At 36.2% G+C, this 23227-nt stretch overlaps 1 protein-coding gene across 4 annotated transcripts in view; it reads right to left on the reverse strand.

Moving 5' to 3' along the window:
• PIK3C3 (phosphatidylinositol 3-kinase catalytic subunit type 3) overlaps positions 1-23227 on the reverse strand; it is a 159844-nt gene that overhangs the window by 32240 nt on the left and 104377 nt on the right. For all 4 annotated transcript variants that reach the window (XR_001917180.1, XM_005696968.3, XM_005696969.3 and 1 more), the window contains 5 exons: positions 22928-23059; positions 20351-20479; positions 19730-19799; positions 14290-14354; positions 11625-11709 (listed from right to left, as the gene is read on the reverse strand). Coding sequence is in view for 3 of the 4 variants with exons in the window: in XM_005696968.3 (XP_005697025.1) it covers positions 11625-11709; positions 14290-14354; positions 19730-19799; positions 20351-20479; positions 22928-23059 (481 nt within the window). In the remaining variant the exon portion in view is untranslated. The remainder of the gene's footprint in view (positions 1-11624; positions 11710-14289; positions 14355-19729; positions 19800-20350; positions 20480-22927; positions 23060-23227) is intronic.

Here is a 23227-nt window from a genome sequence, read left to right on the forward strand (position 1 = left end):
AAAATCTGGAAACCTGGCACATGTTGAAAATGCTCAAAAAATTTAAGCAAATAACATCTGTTTGAAGCTGAATTTTTTCTGCTCTGTTTCTCATTAATAACCTAACAATAATACAATTTGCAAATACATGTATGACTATGCCAGTATTTACAAACATATATTTATTTCAGTCACTATGGAAAATAAAAATCAGACCACTTGTTAATAATGGCATTAATCCTGTCTAAATTCAATTAATATTATTAATGTTCATTTGATACATGATTTGAAGGCCACACTGGAAGTCCAAAAATGACTTAAGCAATGACATTACCATTAGATCAATCTTCAATTATTAGGTTGGTACAAAAGTAATAGTAGTTTTGGACCCTTAATTTAAAATCATTATATCTAGGCTCAAACAGATCTTTATTCATCAAAATAGAACTGTTAAAATCAACATGTTTTTAGCAAAGAGAACTACGTTGGTTTATTCCTGGAGTACAAAGATCTGTGCTTTGGGATTTGATGAACTCTTGGAAAGCATTTTCTGCATCCTGCTGATTGCAGAAGCGTTTCCCTTGCAAAGAGTTGTCAAGATGCTTGAAGAAGTGGTAGTCAGTTGGAGAAAGGTCAGGGGAATATGGTGGATGAGGTAAAACTTCATGGCCCAATTTGTTCAAATTTTGAAGTGTTGGGTTCTGACATGTGCAGTCGGGTGCTTTCATGAGAACTGGGCCCATGCTGTTGACCAGTGCTGGTTGCAGGCATTACAGTTTCTGGTGTATCTCATCAATTTGCTGAGCATTTTGTAATGGTTTCACTGGAATTCAGAAAACTGTAGTGGATCAGACAGGCAGCAGACCACAAACGGTGACTGTGATGGTTTTTTGGTGCACCCTTTGGCTTTGGAAAGTGCTTTGGAACTTCTCGGTCCAACCACTGGGCTGGTTGTTGCTGGCTGTCGTGTAAAATCCACTTTTCATTGTGTGTCACAATCCAATTGAGAAATGGTTCGTTGTTGTTGTGCAGAATAAGATGACACTTCAAAACAATGATTTATTTGATTTGTGGTCAGCCCACTTATCAAACGTTTACACCTTTCCAATTTGTGTCAAATGCCAAATGACTGTAGAATGGTTGACGCTGAGTTCTTGGGCAACTTCTCATGCAGCTTTAAGAGGATCAGCTTCTATGAGAGCTCTCAATTGGTCATTGTTAACTTCCAATGGCCAGCCACTATGCTCATCTTCAAGCCAAAACTTTGCTCACCTCCTCTGCAAAACCACTACACTGTATATTTGATAGCAATTCCTGAGCCAAATGCATTGTTGATGTGTGAGCTGACTCCTCTGCTTTATGACTTATTTTGAACTTGAATAAAACAATCGCTTGAATTTGCTTTGTGTCTAACGTGATTTCTATAGTCTAAAATAGATACAAAATCCAAAGCAATAAGTCATTAGCAAAAGCACATGAAGTGAGAAATTCACATAAAAAAGATGTATAAAATTACCACATTTATTTAAGAATGTATTCCAATATCAAATGGCAAAGGTCAACAATGTAAAACTGCAATTACTTTTGCACCAACCTAATTATAAAGTTATAATTTATTGAAGGCTAGGCTTTTAAGTAAACACATTACATTCATTATGACTAACCCTTTTAATGATGTAAATTAAGTATTATATATATCCACTGAATGAAAAAAACCTCCGGTTCCAGATATTAACAGGATTGTCCAAAGTCACTGGACTGGGGTTTAAACCTAAGTCAGACTCCATCGCTCACACCACTTTTGCACTGTACTTTGTGTAATTCCTCCTTCTCAGAATGGCTGTTTTTTAAAATTTATTTTTAATTGGAGAATGATTGCTTTACAACATTGTATAGGTCTCTTGCCGTACATCAACATGAATCAGCCATAGGTGTGTGTGTATATATACATATCCCCTCCCTCTTGAATCTCCTTCCCACCTCTCCCCCCATTCCACCTCTCTACACTGTCACATGGCATCTGTCCGATCTTCTGAGTCATACAGCAAACCCCACTGGATACCTAGTATACATATTACAGTAACATATGTTTCTATGCTACTCTCTCTTTTCCCTACCCACTCCTCGCCCCCTGGGTCCACAGGTCTGTTCTCTGTGTCTGTGTCTCCACTGCTGCCCTGCAGACAGGTTCATCAGTATCATCTTTCTAGACTCTATATATATACACTAATATGATATTTTTCTGATTTACTTCACTCTGTATAATAGTCTCTAGGTTCATAAACCTCATTAGAATTGACTCAAATGTGTTCCTTTTTATGGCTAGGTAATATTCCATTGCATACACATACCACAGCTTCTTTATTCATTCATCTCTCTACAGACATGTAGGATGCTTCCATGTCCTAACTACTGTAAATAGTACTGCAATAAACAGTGGGGTACAAGGTGTCTTTTCCAACTATGGTTTTCTCAGGGTATATGCCCAGTAGTGGGATTGCTGGATCAAATGGTAGCTTTATTCCTAGGTTTTTAAGGAATCTCCATACTGTTCTCCATAGTGGCTATGTCAATTTACACCCCCTCTAAACAGTACAAAGTGGCTACTTTGATGGGTGCAACACTCAGCAACATATTTAATTTCAAGTACATTTTTTTAAGAATAACTCACCATACTCTAATACTAGATATAAAAGTATATCTATTTAAAAATATGTAGTGAATGAATGAAAGATACTGTCATTCCAAAAGCTTCTAATCGTATTACTAATCTAAAAATTTTCACTTCTTCTGGTTGTTCAGTTGCTCAGTAATGCTCAACTCTTTGTGAACCCATGGACTGCAGCACACCAGGCTTCCCTGTCCTTCACCATCTCCCAGAGTTTGCTCAAACTCATGTCCATTGAGTCAGTGATGCCATCTAACCATCTCATCCTCTGTCATCCCCTTCTCCTCCTGCCTTTAGTCTTTCCCAGCAACAGGGTGTTTTCTAATGAGGCAGCACTTCACATCAGGTGGCCAAAGTATTGGAGCTTCAGCATCAGTCCTTTCAATGAATATTCAGAGTTGATTTCCTTTAGGAATGACTGTTTGATCTTGTAGTTCAAGGGACTCTGAAGAGTCTCCTCCAATACCACATTTCGAAAGCATCAGTTCTATGGTACTCAGCTGTCTTTATGGTCCAACTCTCACATCCATACATGACCACTGGAAAAATCATAGCTTTGATTATATGGACCTTAGTTGGCGAAGTAATGTCTCTGCTTTCTGTCTAGGTTTGCTGTCTAGGTTTGTCACAGCTTTTCTTCCACAGAACAAGAATCTTTTAAATTTCATGGCTGCAGTCACCATCCACAGTGATTCTGGAGCCCAAGAAAAAAAAGTCTGTCACTGTTTCCGCCGTTTCCCTATCTATCTGCCATGAAGTGATGGGACCAGATGCCATGATCTTAGTTTTCCTAATGCTGAGTTTTAAGCCGGCTTTTTCCACTCTCCTCTTTCACTTTCATCAGGCTCTTAGTTCTTCCTTTTAATTCGCTTTCTGTCATAAGGGTGGTGTCATCTGCATGCTATTTCTCTCAGCAATCTTAATTCCAGCTTGTGCTTCATCCAGCCTGGCATTTCACATGATGTACTCTGCATAAATTAAATAAGCAGGTTGACAATATACAGCCTTGACGTACTCCTTTCCCAGTTTGGAACTAGTCTGTTGTTCCATGTTTGGTTCTAACTGGTGCTTCTTGACCTCCTTGACCAGTTTGTCAGGAGGCAGGTAAGGTGGTCTGGTATTCCAATCTCTTCAAGAACTTTCCGCAGTTTGTTGTGATCCACAGTCAAAGGCTTTAGCATAGTCAGTGAAGTAGAAGTAGGTATTTTTCTGGAATTCTCTTGCTTTTTCTATGATCCAGTGGCTGTTGGCAAATTGATCTCTTGCTCCTCTCCCTTTTCTAAATCCAGTTTGTACATCTGGTAGTTCTTAGTTCACATACTATTGAAGCCTAGCTTGAAGGATTTTGAGTATTACCTTGCTAGCATGTGAAATGAGTTCAATTGTGCAGTAGTTTGAACATTCTTTGGCATTGCCCTTCTTTGGGACAGGAATGAAAACTGACCTTTTCCAATTCTGTGCCCATTGCTGCATTTTATCAATCAGTTACAAATCAGTTACAGTTGACTAAACAAATCAGTTATTCTCAAAATATAGTTTGTAGTGTGACAAGGACCACTGGTTTGCCAACAACACAATATCCTATCTATATTTCTTCCTTAAAACAAAACTAAACCAAGATTTTTGGAGCAAGAATGTGCCTACACTAAAGACATTTCCCAGGCTCACTTGAAGTTAGGCCTGTCCACCGAGATGTAGGCAAACAGAGTCTTAACAGTTAGCATTTTTAGAGTGAACTAACCAGGAGAACTTGGTTGACCCTAATATCCCTAAAGAGCTAAAACTCCAACCACATCGGCTTACACCTGGGCTTCTTACAAAGAAGAAAGTAACTTTTACGTGTGTAAACCATTACAGTCAGATCATGTTAACTTCTGGTGAAAGAAATTGTTAATAGGCTACTGGAGACTTGAGGGTCACTTACCTAACGGATGAGGAAATACAGCTTGCCGGCCCAAACTGGTCTCCCTCTGTTTTTACATTTTATAAAGAAAATTTATTGGAACAGAGACATACCCATTTATTTCAATATATCTTGAGCACTACAATGGCCTGGCTGAACGGCTGCAACAGAGACCACCAGGCCTAAAAAGCATAAATATATTTACTATCTGAATGGTTTTAGGGAAAAATGGACCAATATTTGATCTAAGGCATTGCTATTCAACATGTGATACACAGATTGGCAGTTTCACTACTATCCAGAAGCTTGTTAAAAATGCAAACTTTTAAGCCCTACTTCATTCCTATTGCATCAGAATCTCCAGTGGGCAGTGGCCAGAGTGATTCTTATACATATCAAAGTCTTCTCTAGTGTTCTAATGTACCTGGGAATCCTGTGTGGAAATGCTGACCCAACATCTGCAGAGGAAAGACCTGAGAGTCTGTCTTACAAACAAGTGCCCAGGTGAAGCCAACGCTGTTTGATGATACTTGTGGTAGTCCTACTCTAAAACTGCTGCAAAATATGCAGTTTTACAAATGAATGAAAGCTCTCCACTTAAAAATTAGTGAGCTACTGAAGGACATTACACCTGGTATTGGTAAAGAGAACTGAGAACATATTAGAACTAATTAGCACAGTGTGTTCACTAGTAAGGGATTCCCTTAGAAATCTGGCCTCCACTTGTCAAGGACACAAAATATAAAACTTCTACTGATATATGCATATGAAGACAGCTGAAACTCCTGCCTCAAAAAGAACACTGTTACGTTATGAGTGTGTCTGAACTGTCATGTGATACTGGCTTTCTTATTAATTATAAATTAGAATTAGTTTACTTTTTATCACTATTTACTTTGTTTCAAGTTGTTTAGCTATCTCTATGAAAATTATTCACATGTACAGCAATAATATTTTTGACCTAAAATTTTCAAACAAATAAACATGCATGAATTATGCTCATCTCTACTGATAAAGTAGGGCTTCCTTTGTAGGTCAATTGGTAAAGAATCTGCCTGCAATGCAGGAGACCTGGGTTTGAGTCCTGGGTCGGGAAGATTCCCTGGAGAAGGAAATGGCAACCTACTCCAGTATTCTTGCCTGGAGAATCCCAAGGACAGAGAAGCCTGGTGGGCCACATGCCAATTGGGGCTGCAAGAGTCGGACACTACTTAGTAACTACCGATAAAGTAAGAGGTTTTTATAAACTATAGTTTGTCATCAAATTTGCTTTTCAGTAATATTTGAAAGGAGCCTGTTCCTTGTTATTACTGGATTGTTTTCCAATGGTAATAAAAAGTATATGAGAAAGAGCCTTTTACTCTGCCTCAGTGAGTTATGGTAATAAATATTTCTTGAAATGTCATTTCAGGAAATTTCTTTTTACATCAAGTGAGACAGCATATGATATCTCTCTCTTTCATACATATTCATGGTGAAAGTGAGTATTGGGGGGTGTTTCAGTAATTTAAATATCAACACTTGAGAGAAAAGATTACATCCTGAAAAAGATATGTGATGCAGGATTAAGATAAGCCTCAGAAACTGAGGACATAAACAATATTCAGGATGATTTGAGATGGCACAGAGAAGAACAGAAGAGTTTTAGGAAAACTGAAAATATTCTGTGAGTATAATGGGACACTATACCTGCTCCAGACAACCTTGTCAAAAGCGTGCTTTTCATTAGTATTTTGACTCCATGCGAAATAAACATCTTCAAACTGATTTTGTAAAACAACTCTGATTTAAAGTAAAATATAGAGAAATATAGACAAACAATACCATTTCCCTTTCCTTAGTAAAGATATGAGTGTGAGAATAATCAGTGTTCCCACATTTACTTTCATGATACAGACTTGACACCCTGCATAATCTGAAATAAACTGACACCATAACTAATCGTATTCTTCTTCTTAACCTCTACCAAAAACCTAAAATGTTACTTTTTAAAATGAAAGTTATACATGTATCCATATGATAACACCCAACAATCAGATTCTAGCACAATGCTGTATTGACTTATCTTTAAATAATGGCTTTCAACCTCTAACATTACCTGGAATGCTACCAAACTCATTGAAACACAAAAAAATTATTTTGTAATGGAGCAATATATATAGAAAGCAGAAGAATGTTCAAAATAAGATAAAGAGAATGTCTGTTATCAAATCAGTTATCAGGATATGAATAAATGTGTAATGCTCTTATTAGAAAGAAGATCTAATTTGGAGTTAACTGTACAAGTATAATTTAAATAGCTTTTTTTTTTAAACATTAGAAAAGTCATATTCTCATTAGCTCTTGGGAAAAAAAGTAAACATTATATAAAAGGCACAATCCTATGACATTTAGCACATATAAAATATTGTTCCAATACTCTCATTAAGTGAGCAGGGTTTTCAAATTTTAGTCAATATTTATGGATTATACGTATACTTCAAGTAGAAAAAATATTAACATTTCTTAGCTGGGCAAAAATTCATGTATTTTCTAAAATATATATATTATATTACACATACTAGGGCTTCCCTGGTGGCTCAGATGGTAAAGAATCTGCCTGGAATCTGGGAGACTGGGTTTGATCACTGGGTTGGGAAGATCCCCTGGAGGAGGGCATGGCAACTCACTTCAGTATACTTGCCTGGATAATCCCCATGAACAGAGGAGCCTGGTGAGCTACAGCCCATGGGGTTGCAAAGAGTTGGACACAACTGAGCGACTAAGCACACAGCATACACAATACTATATACATAGGTATGCAAAAGATTTTCTGCTACACTTCATAAAGGCTTGAGAAAAAACAAAAAAAGACAAAGAAATTGGAAAACATAAACTAAATGAAAGGAAGCAATAAATATGAAATAGAAAAAGTGAAACAAATTAATAAAAGAAGATCATCATACAGTCCAACTGTTTTTAAACATGGCTGCTCATTAGAAACACACCTGGAGCTTTGGAGAACAGCAATACCTGAGCATCTGCATTTTTCAAACACTTCCAAGACAATTCTGTTATGCATCTGGATTTTGAAAAGTGATTGCAAGTTTTTTAATTAAATGGTAGTTTTAGTGATGTAGAATTCTGTTATTTTCTGTTGACCAAATAGATAATTTCCTTTAGTATTTATTGTAAAGCTGGTTTGGTGGTGCTGAATTCTTTGACCTTTTGCTTGACTGGAAATCTTTTGGTTTCTCCATCAAATCTGAACAAGAATCTTACTGGGTAGGATATTCTTGGTTATAGGTTTTTCCCTTTCATCACTTTAAATATATCATGCCATTCCCTTCTGGCTTGTTGAGTTTCTGTTGACAAATCAGTTGATAACCTAATGGGAATTCCCCTGCATGTTATTGGTTGCTTTTCCCTTGTTGCTTTTAATGTTTTATCTTTGTCTTTAATTTTCATCATTTTGATTACTATGTGTCTGAGTGTGTTCCTCCTTGGGTTTATTCGATCCATTGGTTTGACTAGTATGAATAGAATGCTAGATTTCTAATTTATATTTACTCAAAACTGATATAGTTCCATGTATTCTGGCATCTAGTATTACTGCTAAAAATCTAGAAAATTTATTATCTTAGTGATAAAGAAAAATTTTGAATGAGGCTTGAAACTTCTAATCCAATTTTGAGAATACAAAGAAATATTATGTTGTAAAAAAAATAGGAAGTTATCAAGCGAAACAGTATTAACTAAAGTACAGATTTTGTTCAAATTTCACAAAATTTTATGTTAGTATTCATTATTTGTTTTCATATCTTATTCAAGATTCCACATTGTATTTAATTGCATTGAGCAGCTTCAGTCATGTGCAACAAATTCTGGTAAATTCTCTTCATTTTTATTCTAGTACAAATATTTTCTAAATTTCCTTATTATAGTTTCTTAGATATACCCATCATGAAAAAGTAGACATTTAATTTCCAAACACATGGGATTTTTTAAAAAGTATCTTTAACATGAATTTCTCATTTGATACTAATTTCTCATTTAAATGTTTTCTTCTCTGCAATTATCCCTCTGTGTTTTTTTCAAGCTAACTTTATTGAGGCTTTCAGTGACTCAACGATCTCTCTCGGTAAATGTCACACTGCACTTGAAAATATGTGGGTTATTTTCAAATACCTTTTGATACTGATTTCTAACATAATTCCACAGTGATAAATAAACAGCCTTTGTATGATTTCAATACCTTTACACCAAGCAATTTTTGCACTTTGTCTTATGTCCCTTGATATGTTCCAGTGTCTCCTAGTTTATAGTCCATGGAAACTTGAAAAGAATTTGTGTCCTACTGTTGTGTGAAAACTGCATGAATCCTAATTATGTTGAAGTGGTTCACAGTGCTTTTCAGGTCTACTATATACTTCCATGTCTCTGTATATTCACTCTGTTAATTTCTGAGAATTTGATACTGAAACTCCAACTAAAAATATTAATTTACTTAAAAATAATTATAATATCCCAGTTCATACTTTCATAATTTAAAAAATTAAAATAAGTTAGCATTTCTTTACTATACATATGATATAAAAAAGTTATAGTAACTACATGAAAGTTAAGTAACAAGACAGAAGGTAATTGATTGATGGCATGCAAAATATCTCAAGTAATAAAGTAATGAAAACTGCTGCTGCTGCTAAGTCACTTCAGTCGTGTCTGACTCTGTGCGACCCCATAGATGGCAGCCCACCAGGCTCCCCCATCCCAGGGATTCTCCAGGCAAGAACACTGGAGTGGGTTGCCATTTTCTTCTCCAATGCATGAAAGTGAAAAGTGAAAGTGAAGTCGCTCAGTCATGCCTGAACCTCAGCAACCCCATGGACTGCAGCCTACCAGGCTCCTCTGTCTGTGGGATTTTCCAGGCAAGACTACTGGAGTGGGGCGCCACTGCCTTCTCCCAGTGAAAACCAGGTGTGGCTAATTAAAGATTCTTTTACATGCTTTTAATTCAAAGTAGGAACTATAACCTTTTCCCTTGAATCCAGGCAGGTTGTGTGACTCTTCTGACCAACAGAATATGACAAAAGTGACAAACTACCAGCTTCCCAATCCAGGCCTTCAGAAACAAAAAGTTTCTACTTCTTATCTCTTAAAATTCTTCATAAATCCAGCTCTGAGAAACACAAGCCACGGGGAAGCCTCTACAAGTGCCTTGATTAACAAGCTTGGCTGAAAAACAGTATAAGCTGCCAGCCATGTGAGTGATCTATCAAGCCTTTAGAAAATATATTAATTTTTCAGATCTTAGAAAACAGAATGAACGGAGAAAAAAATGGATGGAAGAGAAAGGGAAAAAAATAAAGAAGTAAAGCAGGGAGGGAAGGAGAGGAGAGAGAAATACAGAGTAAGAAAAGGGAAACATTCTCTCCTAGATGCTTTAATCAACTTAAAAAAATTTTTAAATCAAAATACACTGCATGTGATCATTTTTATGGTTGAACACATTTTCATGGGTAAATACAGTTACCTGTAAAATGCTATGTTTCTTAGTTTAAAATGAGAATTAAAAGCATAAAGAATTTGAATATATATACACACATTTTATTTCAGTATTTTAAAAGTTCCTAAGAATATTACATTTTCTTTATAATTCTCAGTCAAAAATATACCAAATATAAGTTTAGGAATAAATTACGCAGTACAAAATAATCTGGAATACAACCTCATAGGAGCATTGTGAAAATTAAAAATAGTCATGTATAAGAGAGCAACTTATAAGCCATTAAATGAATATAGTTATTGTATGTCTAGAAAATCCTCTACTTGCTTCCCTCAGCTTTGACTGCTTAAGTATAAATATGGATGTAAACATAAAATTTATATAAAACAGGAACAACATGATATATGCCATATACTATTCAGGGCTCAAGTCTAGTGTCAATTCTTCTATTAACTCTCCCTTAAACAATCTAGCCGTTAAAAAAAAAAGAATCTTAAGAAAATAAAAAATATAAACTTCATGAGAATAGGCATAAGTGGTTGAAACATTTGAATTAATCTCTTCAGCTTGCCACTACTGACATTTCCAGTAAGTGACCATAAGTACTCATCTAAAATACCATGATAGGTACTTCTTAACATAGCACTATAATCTTAGGTCTAGAGATTTATCAAAAACATGATTATTCCTGACAGACTTTTCCCAATCTACTTAATTGCTTGGACAAAGAAGTCTAGCAGGCTACAGTCCATGAGTTTGCAGGAGTCGGGCATGACTTAGTGACTAAACCACCACCACCACCACCACTTAATCGCTTATTCAAACTCAAAGAAAATCAAGGGAAAAATTACAGCTTCCAGGAAGAGATAACTTACAGTTACAAAATAGTTAAGTGATTGCAAAGATATATCTATAAAAGACTAAGCAGAATTTACACTGTATTCCTACCATTATGTCAAAACATTAATGACTTCTTTTATCACATTTTCTATCTTTTAATCTTCTTATAGGGCATTTAAAACTGCTGGGCTTGAATAGTAGTGTCCCCTCAAAATGAACATGCCTCTAACACCCAAGGTAGGAGGTGGGACCTTTTGGAGGTACTTAGCCCTCAAGTATTGGAGAAGGCAGTGGCACCCGACTCCAGTACTCTTGCCTGGAAAATCCCAGTCCTGGAGAGGACTGGTAGGCTGCAGTCCATGGGCAGGTGAAGAGTCAGGCATGACTGAAGTGACTTAGCAGCAGCAGCAGCCCTCAAGTATGGAATCAGCACCTTATGAAAGACCCCACAGAGCTGCCTAGCCGTTCCCAGCAGGTGCAGATACAATAACAGGTCTTTAACCCGAAGAAGGTCCTCACCTGACCAAGCTGGCACCTTATCTCAGACTTCCAGCCTCCAGAACTATGAGAAATAAATTTCTATTGCTTATAAGTCACCCAGTATCTGGTATTTTGTTATTGCAGCCAAAAATGGACAAATCTAAGCCAAAATCTTAACATGTTCTAAATGTGTATGAATATGACAACAAGATAGCTTCCTTTCCTTTATTCCCACATATCAATGAGAAGCAGTAAGTTGAAAAACTTACCACAGCTTTTAACGTAAGTGTCCATAACTTCAGCACTGATTCCATTTGGCCCATTCTCACTTGGTGCATATTTTCTAAAAAAGTTCTGAAAAGATGTTTATATGTTTACAAATTCAATCCTTTAAATAAATTAAGCATTTCAAATTTGTAAATAATGACAAACAGGTATCTGGTATAAAACTTTATAAAATGCAGAATTGGGGAAGAATATTCCTCAGGAATCAGTCATATTACTATGCTTATAGTCAGAGACTAAGAAATAAACAAATAAATAAAAGTGTGTTATTTCTATACCACAGAGGAAAACATTAAATAAATGTACTGCTATATCTCATACTTAATTTACCAGCTTGTTTCCCATTTCTCCTGAAAGTAAACATGAGAGGCTTTCTGTGAATCATACATTCTCCTAAAAGTGAACATGAATTTTTAAAATGACCTTTTAAGTATAGCCACTGAAATACTGCTACCATTAACAAGCTCAATAAAATTACATTCCAATACTCAAAATAGTTACAATGCAATGCTAAGACTTTTCAAATTAAGAGGAAATTGACAGAAGATAAACATGAGATACAGACTGAACCAAAGAACTGCAAGGGCACAATAAATACACTAGAGTGTCCAAACAGTCTGGAAATACTGGGGAAAATTGTATACTTTCTTTTCCCCATATTATCAACTAGCCTATTCTTTTACATGTAGATGTTAAAGAAAAATAGACACAGTATACTATCTGAAAATATAACTAACACTCTATTAAAAGATAAATTTATCCTATGTTTTAAGCTTTTTAAACATTCTATAAGTGAAAAAGAATGCATATCTAGAAAATATAAAGAACTCCTATAAACCAATAAGAAAAAGACAAAAAAATCCAAGAAAAAAAATGGGCAAAATAAATAAATGGCCTATACACATATTTAACTCAATGTTTTTGGTGATCAGGGGAATGTAAACTAAATAATAATAAATACCAAAATTTAGAAGCTCGACAATACCAAGATTAAGTAAAGATGAGTAGCAAAGAAAAACAGTTGTTTCCAAAAATAATTATTTTGGTAAACAATTTTTAACTATCTACTAAAGCTGAAAATGAGATAAGCTACGACTTGGCAAAATTATTTACACCAATCACACACGGAATTACGAATCAGGACACAAACTGTCACTGTCTTTATTTTACAAAATCATAATTGCACAGAACAACATAATAATTGACAACTTTATTAAACAGTTACTTCAGTTAGAACCTGTCTTCAAGCTCTGTATACATTTCATGTCATCTTCAGAAGAATTCTATTGCTAAGTACTCTTATTACCCCAATTTCATAGATACAAAAACCAAGACTTACAGCGTATGTTAGGAGGTCCCCTAAACCTCTGACAGATTTGATCTGTTAGATAGGGTCACAGACTCAGCTTACAGCTGTACCACTAGTAAGGTGTATTATAGCAGAAGTAAACGCAACGGAATCAACATGGAGAAGACACGCAGGCAAAGCCTGTGAATTACATGTGAATCCTCCTTGTTGTCTTCTGAAGGGATACACTGAGCTTATTTCCTGGGGGCTGCTTATACAGGCACCCTCTATAGTCTATTTAGTCCAGCAACTATCAAAATTCTAGAAGGGAGGCCAGTTGATTCCTATAAATCATATTATTTGTACAAAGAGTCTAGGTATGTGAACCACCCTTATGAGTTCCTACTGAAAGCCAAATACCAGCTCAAGGCTAACCTGTTTGCAAGGTTACTCAAAATATAGATAGAAAGCCACAGAGCCCAACTTCAAACTCTGGCAGTTTGATGTTTCGTGTCTGAGTTTTTAAGCAACTGAGCACAACTGTACCTTGAACCAAACAATAGAATCAACCTCTTGTTTTGTTAAGAAATCAAGAGTAAAGTCTTTCTGAAAGTCTGAACTCCACACTGAATTACTGGGACACTCAAAACTGAGAAACACAAAAACATAGTATAGTAAATATCCTTTATCAAGCCCTTCACTGTATGATTTTTCATCTCAGGCATATCAATTTTTTCTGTGTGAATTACATACATTTTTCATAGGAAAAAAGAAAAATTACATTCAAAAGATAACAAAAGTAAACTATTAACATGAAGTAAGAATTTTGCAATAAACACTAATTCACGATTTTAAAATATAAAAACAATTCCAAATATATATATGGCTTAGTACAACTTGCCTTTTCTTATCTTAAAGGAGAATAATGATTTTGGAGAGGGAGGGTGGGGAAAAAGGTCTTAAAAAACATAATTATGTAAAACATGTATGACAAGAATATCACTGTAGCCTTGTTCTAAATAACAACAAAAACTGGAAATAATCAGAACGTTCACTGATGGCTACATAAATCATAATATTTCCATACTTTGCAATATACTGGAACCATAAACTTCAAAAAAATTCCTGATTGCCTATTATGTGCCAGGCAAAGTTTAAGGAACTGAACATCTATCTACCTTGGAAACATTTCCAACTGTTAGCACTGTTTAATTCTTTGGAAAAAAAAAACAACTTGAGGGAAGAAAAGTGAGAAAAAGAGACGGTCATTTCTAAAACTCTATGTACTTTTTATAGAGACTGAAACTTTTCTAAGAAGAAATATTCATGAAATTTATAAATCATTAAAATAGATATTATACCTGAATGCTTCCTTCTGTATCAAGAACTTCAGCAACAGGAACTGATTGGATAAACTGCATGAAGCCTACACAGAAACAGATATATTGTATTAAGCACAGCTTTTGGTTAAGGCACTGGAAGGACTTGCTGAAGCTGAAGCTCACTTAGGCCACCTGATGTGAAGAGCCCCCTCTGTTGGAAAAGACTTTGATGCTGGGAACACTGAAGGCAGAAGGAGGTAGCAGAGGATGATATGGTTAGATAGCATCACTGACTCAATAGACATGAATTTGAGCAAACTCAGAGAGAGAGTGGAGAACAGAGGAGCCTGGTGTGCTGTAGTCTATGGGATCGCAAAGTCAGACACGACTGAATGACAAAACAACAGTACTGGTTAAGCAATAAAGATTCTGTTAAGAATAGTCTTCATTTGCAAATGTACACAATACAAACTTTTTAGCTTAAAGAGGTCTATAAACATTGTATTTAGTAATATATTGGCATTTACATCATAGTAACTACACGGAAACATATTAAAAAAATTAAGCTGAAAATCTGTATGTTTCTCTAGGCCAATTTCTATTATTATATACAGGAACACAAAGTAATAAGGTTCAGTTCAGTTGTTACTCAGTCATGTTTGACTCTTTGCAACCCCATGGACTGCAGCACACCAGGCTTCCCGTCTATCACCAACTCCCAGAGCTTGCTTAAACTCATGTTCACTGAGTCGGTGATACCATTCAACCATCTTGTCCTATGTCATTCCCTTCTCCTCCTGCCTTCAATCTTTCCCAGCATCAGGGTCTTTTCCAATGAGTCAGTGCTTTGTATCAGGTGGCCAAAGTATTGGAGTTTCAGCTTCAGCATCAGTCCTTCTAATGAATATTCAGGACTGATTTCCTTTAGGATTGACTGGTTTGATATCCTTGCAGTCCAAGGGACTCTCAAGAGTCTTCTCCAACACCACAGTTCAAAAGCATCAATTTTTCGGTGCATGGCTTTCTTTATAGTCCAACTCTCACATACATACATGACTACTGGAAAAACCATAGCTTTGACTAGACGGACCTTTGTCGGCAAAGTAGTGTCTCTGCTTTTTAATATGCTGTCTAGGTTGGTCATAGTTTTTCTTCCAAGAGGCAAGCATCTTTTAATTTCATGGCTGCAGTCACCATCTGCAGCGATTTTGGAGCCCCCCAAAATAAAGTCTCTCACTGTTTTCATTGTTTCCCCATCTATTTGCCATGACGTGATGGGACTGGATCCCATGATCTTCGTTTGTTGAATGTAAGCCAGATTTTTCATTCTCCTCTTTTACTTCAATCAAGAGACTCTTTAGTTCCTCTTCGCTTTCTGCCATAAGGGTGGTGTCATCTGCATATCTGAGGTTATTGATATTTCTCTCCCAGCAATCTTGATTCCAGCTTGTGCTTCATCCAGCCCAGCATTTCCCATGATGTACTCTGCATGTAAGTTAAGTAAGTGAAGTGAAGTGAAGTCGCTCAGTCGTGTTCAACTCTTTGCAACCCCGTGGACTGTAGCCTACCAGGCTTCTCTGTCCATGGGATTCTCCAGGCAAGAGTAGTGGAGTGGGTTGCCATTTCCTTCTCCAGGGGAGTTAACAAGATGACAAAGTACAGCCTTGACACACTCCTTTCCCAATTTGGAACCAGCCCATTGTTTCACATCTGGTTCTAACTGCTGCTTCTTGACCTGTATACACATTTCTCAAGAAGGTAAGGTGGTCTCATATTCCCATCTCTTTCAGAATTTTCCAGTTTGTTGTGATCCACACAGTCAAAGGCTCTGGCATAGTCAATAAAGCAGAAATAGGTATTTTTCTGGAACTCTCTTGCCTTTTCTACAATCCAGTGGATTTTGGCAATTTGATCTCTGGTTCCTCTGCCTTTTTTAAATCCAGCTTGAATGTCGGGAAGTTCTCAGTTCATGTATTGTTGAAGCCTCATTGGGAGAATTTTGAGCATTACTTTGCTAGCATGTGAGATGAATACAATATTTTGTGGTACTTTGAACATTCTTTGGCATTGCCTTTCTTTGGGATTGGAATGAAAACCGATCTTTTCCAGTCTTGACCATTGCTGAGTTTTCCAAATTTGCTGGCATATTGAGTGTAGCACTTTCACAGCATCATCTTTTAGGACTTGAAATAGCTCAACTGGAATTCCATCACCTCTAATAACTTTCTTTGTAGTGATGCTTCCTAAGGCCCACTTGACTTCATATTCCAGGATGTCTGGCTTTAGGTGAGTGATTACATCAACGTGGTTATCTGGATCATTAAGATCTTTTTTGTGTAGTTCGTTTGTGTATTCTTACCACCTCTTCTCAATATCTTCTGCTTGTTAGGTCCATACCATTTCTGTCCTTTATTGTGCCCATCTTTGCATGAAATGGTTCCTTGATATCTCTAATTTTCTTGAAGATATCTCTAGTCCTTCCCATTCTATTGTTTTCCTCTATTTCTTTGCACTGATCACTGAGGAAGACTTTCTTATCTCTCCTTGCTGTTCTTTGAAACTCTGCATTCATATGGGTATATCTTTCCTTTTCCTTTGCCTTTCACATCTCTTCTTTTCTCAGCTATTTGTATGGCCTCCTTGGACAACCATTTTGGCTTTTTGCATTTCTTTTTCTTGGGGATGGTCTCGATCACAGCTTCCTGTACAATGTCAGAACCTGTGTCCACAGTTCTTCAGGCACTCTATTTATCAGATCAGTAACAGGGTAAGGGTTCTTAAATTTGGCATAAAAATTTCTTTCTGCAGTTTTATAACATGTCAATTAAAATTCTAAATGAAAAATCACTTTAAGAAATCTGAAACTGTGGCATTTCAGAATATCAATCACCTAACCCTAAAATTATAGTATATTCATTGGCTTTCTTTGTGTAATACTCTGTCTTCTGCTATTCCCTGGAAATGCTATAAGAGGAAAGTATAAATCCCCTACCTGAACTACCATAAAGAAGGGGAGGGGGATAGTATACATGAGAATAAGGATAAAAATTAAGCCTGTAAGTCAGTCCAGGGACAACAAAAGAAGTATAAAACTACAAATCTGTGAAAAAAAAAAATCAAAGTTGAATGATGGAAATATTTCAGAATCATAAACAACTATGATCTGGTTTTGGTAAGCCTTACATTATAATTGGGCTGCCCTAGTGGCTCAGTGGTAAAGAATCTGTCTGCCAATGCAATAGAAACAAATTCAATCCCTGGGCAGGAAGATCCTCTGGAGAAGAAAATGGCAACCGTCTCCAGTAGTCGTATCTGGGAAATCCCATGGACAGAGGAGTCTGGAAGGCTACAGTCTGCAGGGTTGCAAAGAGTCAGACATGACTAAGTGACCAAACAATGACACATTATAATTATCTGCATGCATATTAGGAGACTGTGCATTACTTTAGAGTAAGAAACATCTCATTTATTCCCATATGATAAATACCGAACAGTCTGCATCAATGCATTTAACATATATTTGTAGTTTTTCTACTAGGTAGCAAGAATTTTGCAGGTAAGCAAAAACAGCGCTTTGACCTGCTTTCAAATATCTCACAAGTTTGCAAATTTTATTGGAATAAATGCTATGAATGAAAGGACACTATGAAAAGGAACAGTAAAGGGAGACCTATATTACAATACGGATCAGAGGGCCTCTGACATCTGAACTGTGTTTTGAAGGATAATAAGATGCATAAATAAGGCAGAAAGAATATTAAAGATAACAATAATATAAGGCTCAAAAGAGCATGGTACATTTGCAAAAATGGAAGGTGGATGGTGTGGCTAAAGTCTAAGAAGCAAGGAGAGTGGAAAAAAGAGGTGTAACAGAGAGGTATGGAGGTATGTTATACCACTCAAGAACTTGTAAACTAAGCAAATGCTTTTGTCTCAGTCCCAGGAGCAAATAAAAGCTAAGTAAATCAATTTATGTAGGATAGTAATAGAACATATAAGAAATGAAACTGCCAGAAAGATTTGGAAGTAACAAGGAGAAGGGCAGAAAGTCTAAAATAAAACAAGTACTTGTTTCTCCAAAGTACCTAATCTAAGGGTAAGAAGCTCTAAGAGTAACAAGATTATAAAGGTTACAATACACATTAGGCAAGCATTCTGAGGGAATCTTCCGCCAAACTTCCACAGGTTACTCAATCGCAGAAAGAGTTAGACATAGATATTAAAAAAAAAAATCAATGAATAAAAGCAATATCATCTGATGAGTGGTTTGCATAAGCACGGCACAATACAAAGCCTCTCTAGGTTTTAGTAACTCTCAACAATGATTATATGCAGAGTACATCACATGAAATGCCAAGCTGGATGAGTCTCAAGTCGGAATCAAGATTGCCAGAAGACATATCAACAGCCTCAGATATGCAGATGATACAACTGTAAAGGCAGAAAGTGAGGAGGAACTAAAGAGCCTCTTGATTAGGGTTAAAGAGAGTGAAAAAAGTAGCTTGAAACTCAACACTCAAATAACTAAGATCATGGCATCTGGTCCTATCACATCATGGTAAATAGAAAGGGAAAAAGTTGAAGCAGTGACAGTTTTTATTTTCTTGTGCTCCAAAATCACTGCAGACGGTGACTACACCCATGAAATTAAAAGTTGTTTGCTGTTTGGAAGGAAAGTTATGACAAATCTAGACAGCGTAATAAAAAGCAGAGACATCAAAGACAAAGGTCTATATAGACAAAGCTATGGTTTTTCCAGTAGTCATGTAGGGATGTGATGGACCACAAAGAAGGCTGAGTTCCAAAGAACGAATTTTGGTGTGGGAGAAGATTCCTGAGAATCCCTTTTACTGTAGAGAGATCAAACCAGTCAATCCTAATGGAAATCAACCCTGAATATTCATTGGAAGGACTGATGCTGAAGCTGAAGCTCCAATACTTTGGCTACTTCATGTGAAGAGCCAGCTCACTGGAAAAGACACTGATGCTAGGAAAAGATTGAAAGCAAAAGGGGAAGGGTGCAGCAGAGGATGAGATGGTTAGATAGCATCACAGACTCAACAGACACAAATCTAAGCAAACTCCAGGACCTAGTGGAGGACTGAGGAAGGAGCCTGGTATGTTGCAGTGAATTAGGTCACAAAGAGTTGAACATGACTTAGTAACTGAACAATAACAAAAACAATTATGATTTCAGATACAAATCACCACAGAAGAAAACTACTGTGGTTTGGAAACAGTTTTGAATCCAAAGAAATATATCATAAAGGTTCTCATTTTTTCCCCAAATACGCTGTTTAATGATTTCAAGAGGTATAAAAAGGGAGAGAGGAAGGGTAGACAGGTCGCCAGGAAGGCCTGACTAGTCTTCAGTGTTACAAATGAGTTCAATCCCTAATGTGCTTAACAACTTCCAATTTAAAAAGGAAAAATATACTCATTGAACACTGAATAAATAATTGTTGAAAAATAAACTTACCATGCTTTGTACTAGTGGCTAATACTTTGTAGGGCGTCAACTTCAAATCCAGATTTTCTTTTCGTAGAAGCTAAGATCAAAAGTTATATTAAACAAATGAAAAGAATGTTATGAAACAGTTTTGTAGTAAGTATTATAGCAGTTTAATACATCTCTTTATCTTTTTCTAAATCACTGTCAGTTTTCACTGACAGAGGGTTCCTCCTAAGGATTTATGCAGGCCTTACTGGCCATGAAGTATTTTATGACTCCAAATAAGGAAATGAAAACAAATATGTTTCTTTAAAATCCATGGACAGAAACAGGATTTAAGAAAGAAGATTTAATTGACTAAGAGGAAGAAAATTACTAAATCCAACACTGAAAGAACTGTGAAAAAGTTTTTATAAAAAGGAACACATGCAGTTTCATTTTATACTCATCTTAAGAGCCATCTACAATAATACAATAACAACTACATTTGTTCAAGATCAAGTGGAGACTGTTCAGCTCTCCAGGATTGTACCTGAATGTTATATAACTCTGGGTACATGTAATTCTGTATCCATGCATAGCATATCCACTAAACCATCGATTTCTGAAATGAAAACATGTTCCCTACCAACATAAGATTATCCTCACCTTGTCCATGAGTGAAATGATTTGGAGAATAAGTTGATCTTGGCGTAAATCATCCCCATGCTTAAATATAACTGGATATTTGCCTCCATCTTCAGTCTTAAAGAATAACTGTGCAGGCATAAGAGCACTCTGGAAATAAAAATATTATTTTCAAATTATATAAGATGGAAATATAGAGAAACCTGTAATAATCTAAAGAAAACAAATGAGTCTGACAAATCAAATAATATTAGTTTCTATAGACCATGAGAAATAATAGCATAAAAAGTATCAGATAGAGGGATGAACAGGTGTGTGACAAAAAAAGTACAGTAAAATGTTACTAACAGAATTGAAGAAGTGAGTGCATAGTTGTTTACTGTGAAAGCCTTTCAACTTTGCTGTATGTTTGAAAACTTCACTATAAAATGCAGGGGAAAGGCATCAAAAATCCTTCAAAGAATTTAAGTCTAGAAACTACAACCTCTAGTGAATTAAAACTTCAAATAGTTGTAGTATCCTTTGATCACCTCAGGGTAAATATATTTTATCCCTGTACCCTACTCACAAACGCTCAAGAAAACAACTGGAAGCAAAATTCCTAAAGATAAATGATAAGCAAGATGTTCTTTGTTGCAACTTCCCTATTCCGATTTGGACCTGATTTTGAAATTTAGAGTACATCTGAAATCTAGTGTAAACATATGACAATCTAAGGATAACTAGGGCACTAATCTCAGTGCCTTAAGGGGCTCACTCCCCACAGAGATCTAGCTTTTGTTCTTAAGCTAGGGTCTAACAAAATACTGTCTAAAAATATTGAAAACTAAGTCCATAACCTTTTCAGCTCTAAGGAGTTCATAGAAGGGCAACAAGAATTCACGGATTTTGCTACAACTCTGTGTAGACATTTCAGTGTATGTACAAGCATTACGGGTAACTTTCTAAAATATCCAATCCATCACTTTCATTGGACTCTTAAACTCATGACCCCCAAATGGTTAAGAATTATAATCCTAGAGTTATGCAGTAAATGCCTTAGAACCATTAGTCCTAAACTCCAATTCAGAATTTTCAAGAATGTCCACTTATTTAATAAAGGCTAGAAGAAAAAATTCAGAATTGAACATTAGGATTAAAAAGATATCCCATGATATCTTACTGACCATCTATACTTTGTATATATGACATAATTATAAAATTATTTAAGGAAAAAAAATGGATCCAGAATCTACCTAACAATGATGACAGATTCTCATACTGCACTTTTACAACTCCGGCTCTATGTCTTAAACATTCTTTTTCATCCTGTTTGCTAAAAAATGATAAAACGCTGTTCTTGGTTAGTCCTAAAGGGAATGAGAATATTAGAAGCAGATCTTATTTGGGAGTTCTACTGGAGAAGGCAATGGCAGCCCACTCCAGTACTTTTGCCTGGAAAATCCCATGGACGGAGGAGCCTGGTAGGCTGCAGTCCATGGGGTCGCTAAGAGTCGGACATGACTGAGTGACTTCACTTTCGCTTTTCACTTTCCTGCATTGGAGAAGGAAATGGCAACCCACTCCAGTGTTCTTGCCTGGAGAATCCCAGGGATGGGGGACCCTGGTGGGCTGCCGTCTATGGGGTCGCACAGAGTCGAACACGACTGAAGTAACTTAGCAGCATGAACTAAGAAATACTTGCATTCTCTCTCCTATAACCAGCATTTTTTTAATTGCAGGTTTATAACTCAATGCGTCTTAAAACCAATTAAACAGGTTGCAAACAACATTTAAAAACTGATGCAATAGAATAATTTTTAGAAGAACAGACACTATCAGTCCATAAGATGCAGTAAGGTTAAAGTACTGCTTTTTGAAACATACTGCAGTTGTGCATGCTGGGCTGCTAAAGGCTGCCTTTCAAATCACACCCTTAAAAAACATCTGAACTATTTCTTATTGTAATCATACCCTTTTTAAAATATATCCAAAGGAGAGATCTATGAGGCCTTTCTTACCCAATAGAAAGTAATATTCCAATGCAACTTCCCCCTTTTCCAACCCTAGAATCAGACAACCTACAACATCATGTCTCAATGAAGCTTCACAAGGAATGATCTCAGCCCTTTGGTCTGCTTAGAGAAGGCAGCTGCCTCCAGTCCTTTCTAACTATCCAAGTGGTGGCCAGCCAAAAGAAAGCCAGGTACATGCTGTTATGGACTAAAGAGAATTACCACTTAAAAAGATAAGAAAATATTTAAGTCATAGGAACAGATACCAAATTGAAAAGTTTTATAAAAGGGTAACTGGAATTCTTATCTAACCACAGGAACTTATAAAGTAAATGCCTAAGTGTGCAATTCAATTTATTTTTTAAGCTTACATGGGAAAAGACAGGTGTGGCTCTGATTAATAAATAGTTCAAAGAATTAAATATTTAAAAACCCAGTGATATAAAAATACTTCATACATTTCACATAAAAATATCCACAGGTATTACAGAAAGATCTTAAAACACAGATAAATAAAAGGCATTTTTTTCCCAAAAGTAGAGTCTCTGATACAGCTTTAAAGAATCAGCTCCAGTCATAGATATAAAAGATCCACCACAATTACCTTAAACAATGTAGCTGTTTCTGGAATTATTCCTCTAATTTTCACCTGAGGTTCTAAAGGCAGTGGGATGAGTTCCACATCAGACAAGTTCATCTTTTCATTGTCTCCAAGCAATGCCTGTAGTCTCTCATTCTAGGAGAACAAGTTATAAAGTACTAATTAGGTTACAACGGAAAAGTGACTTTTAAAGCATATGGTAAGGATGTAAAAGACCGATAACATTAACGTTAAAATATCTGCAAAGCACTATCAAAGTCTATGTGAAGTAACATAACATAAAGGAGTTAGTATATGTGAGAG

Source organism: Capra hircus, chromosome 24 (genome assembly GCF_001704415.2).
Source record: "Capra hircus breed San Clemente chromosome 24, ASM170441v1, whole genome shotgun sequence".
Taxonomy (NCBI): domain Eukaryota; kingdom Metazoa; phylum Chordata; class Mammalia; order Artiodactyla; family Bovidae; genus Capra; species Capra hircus.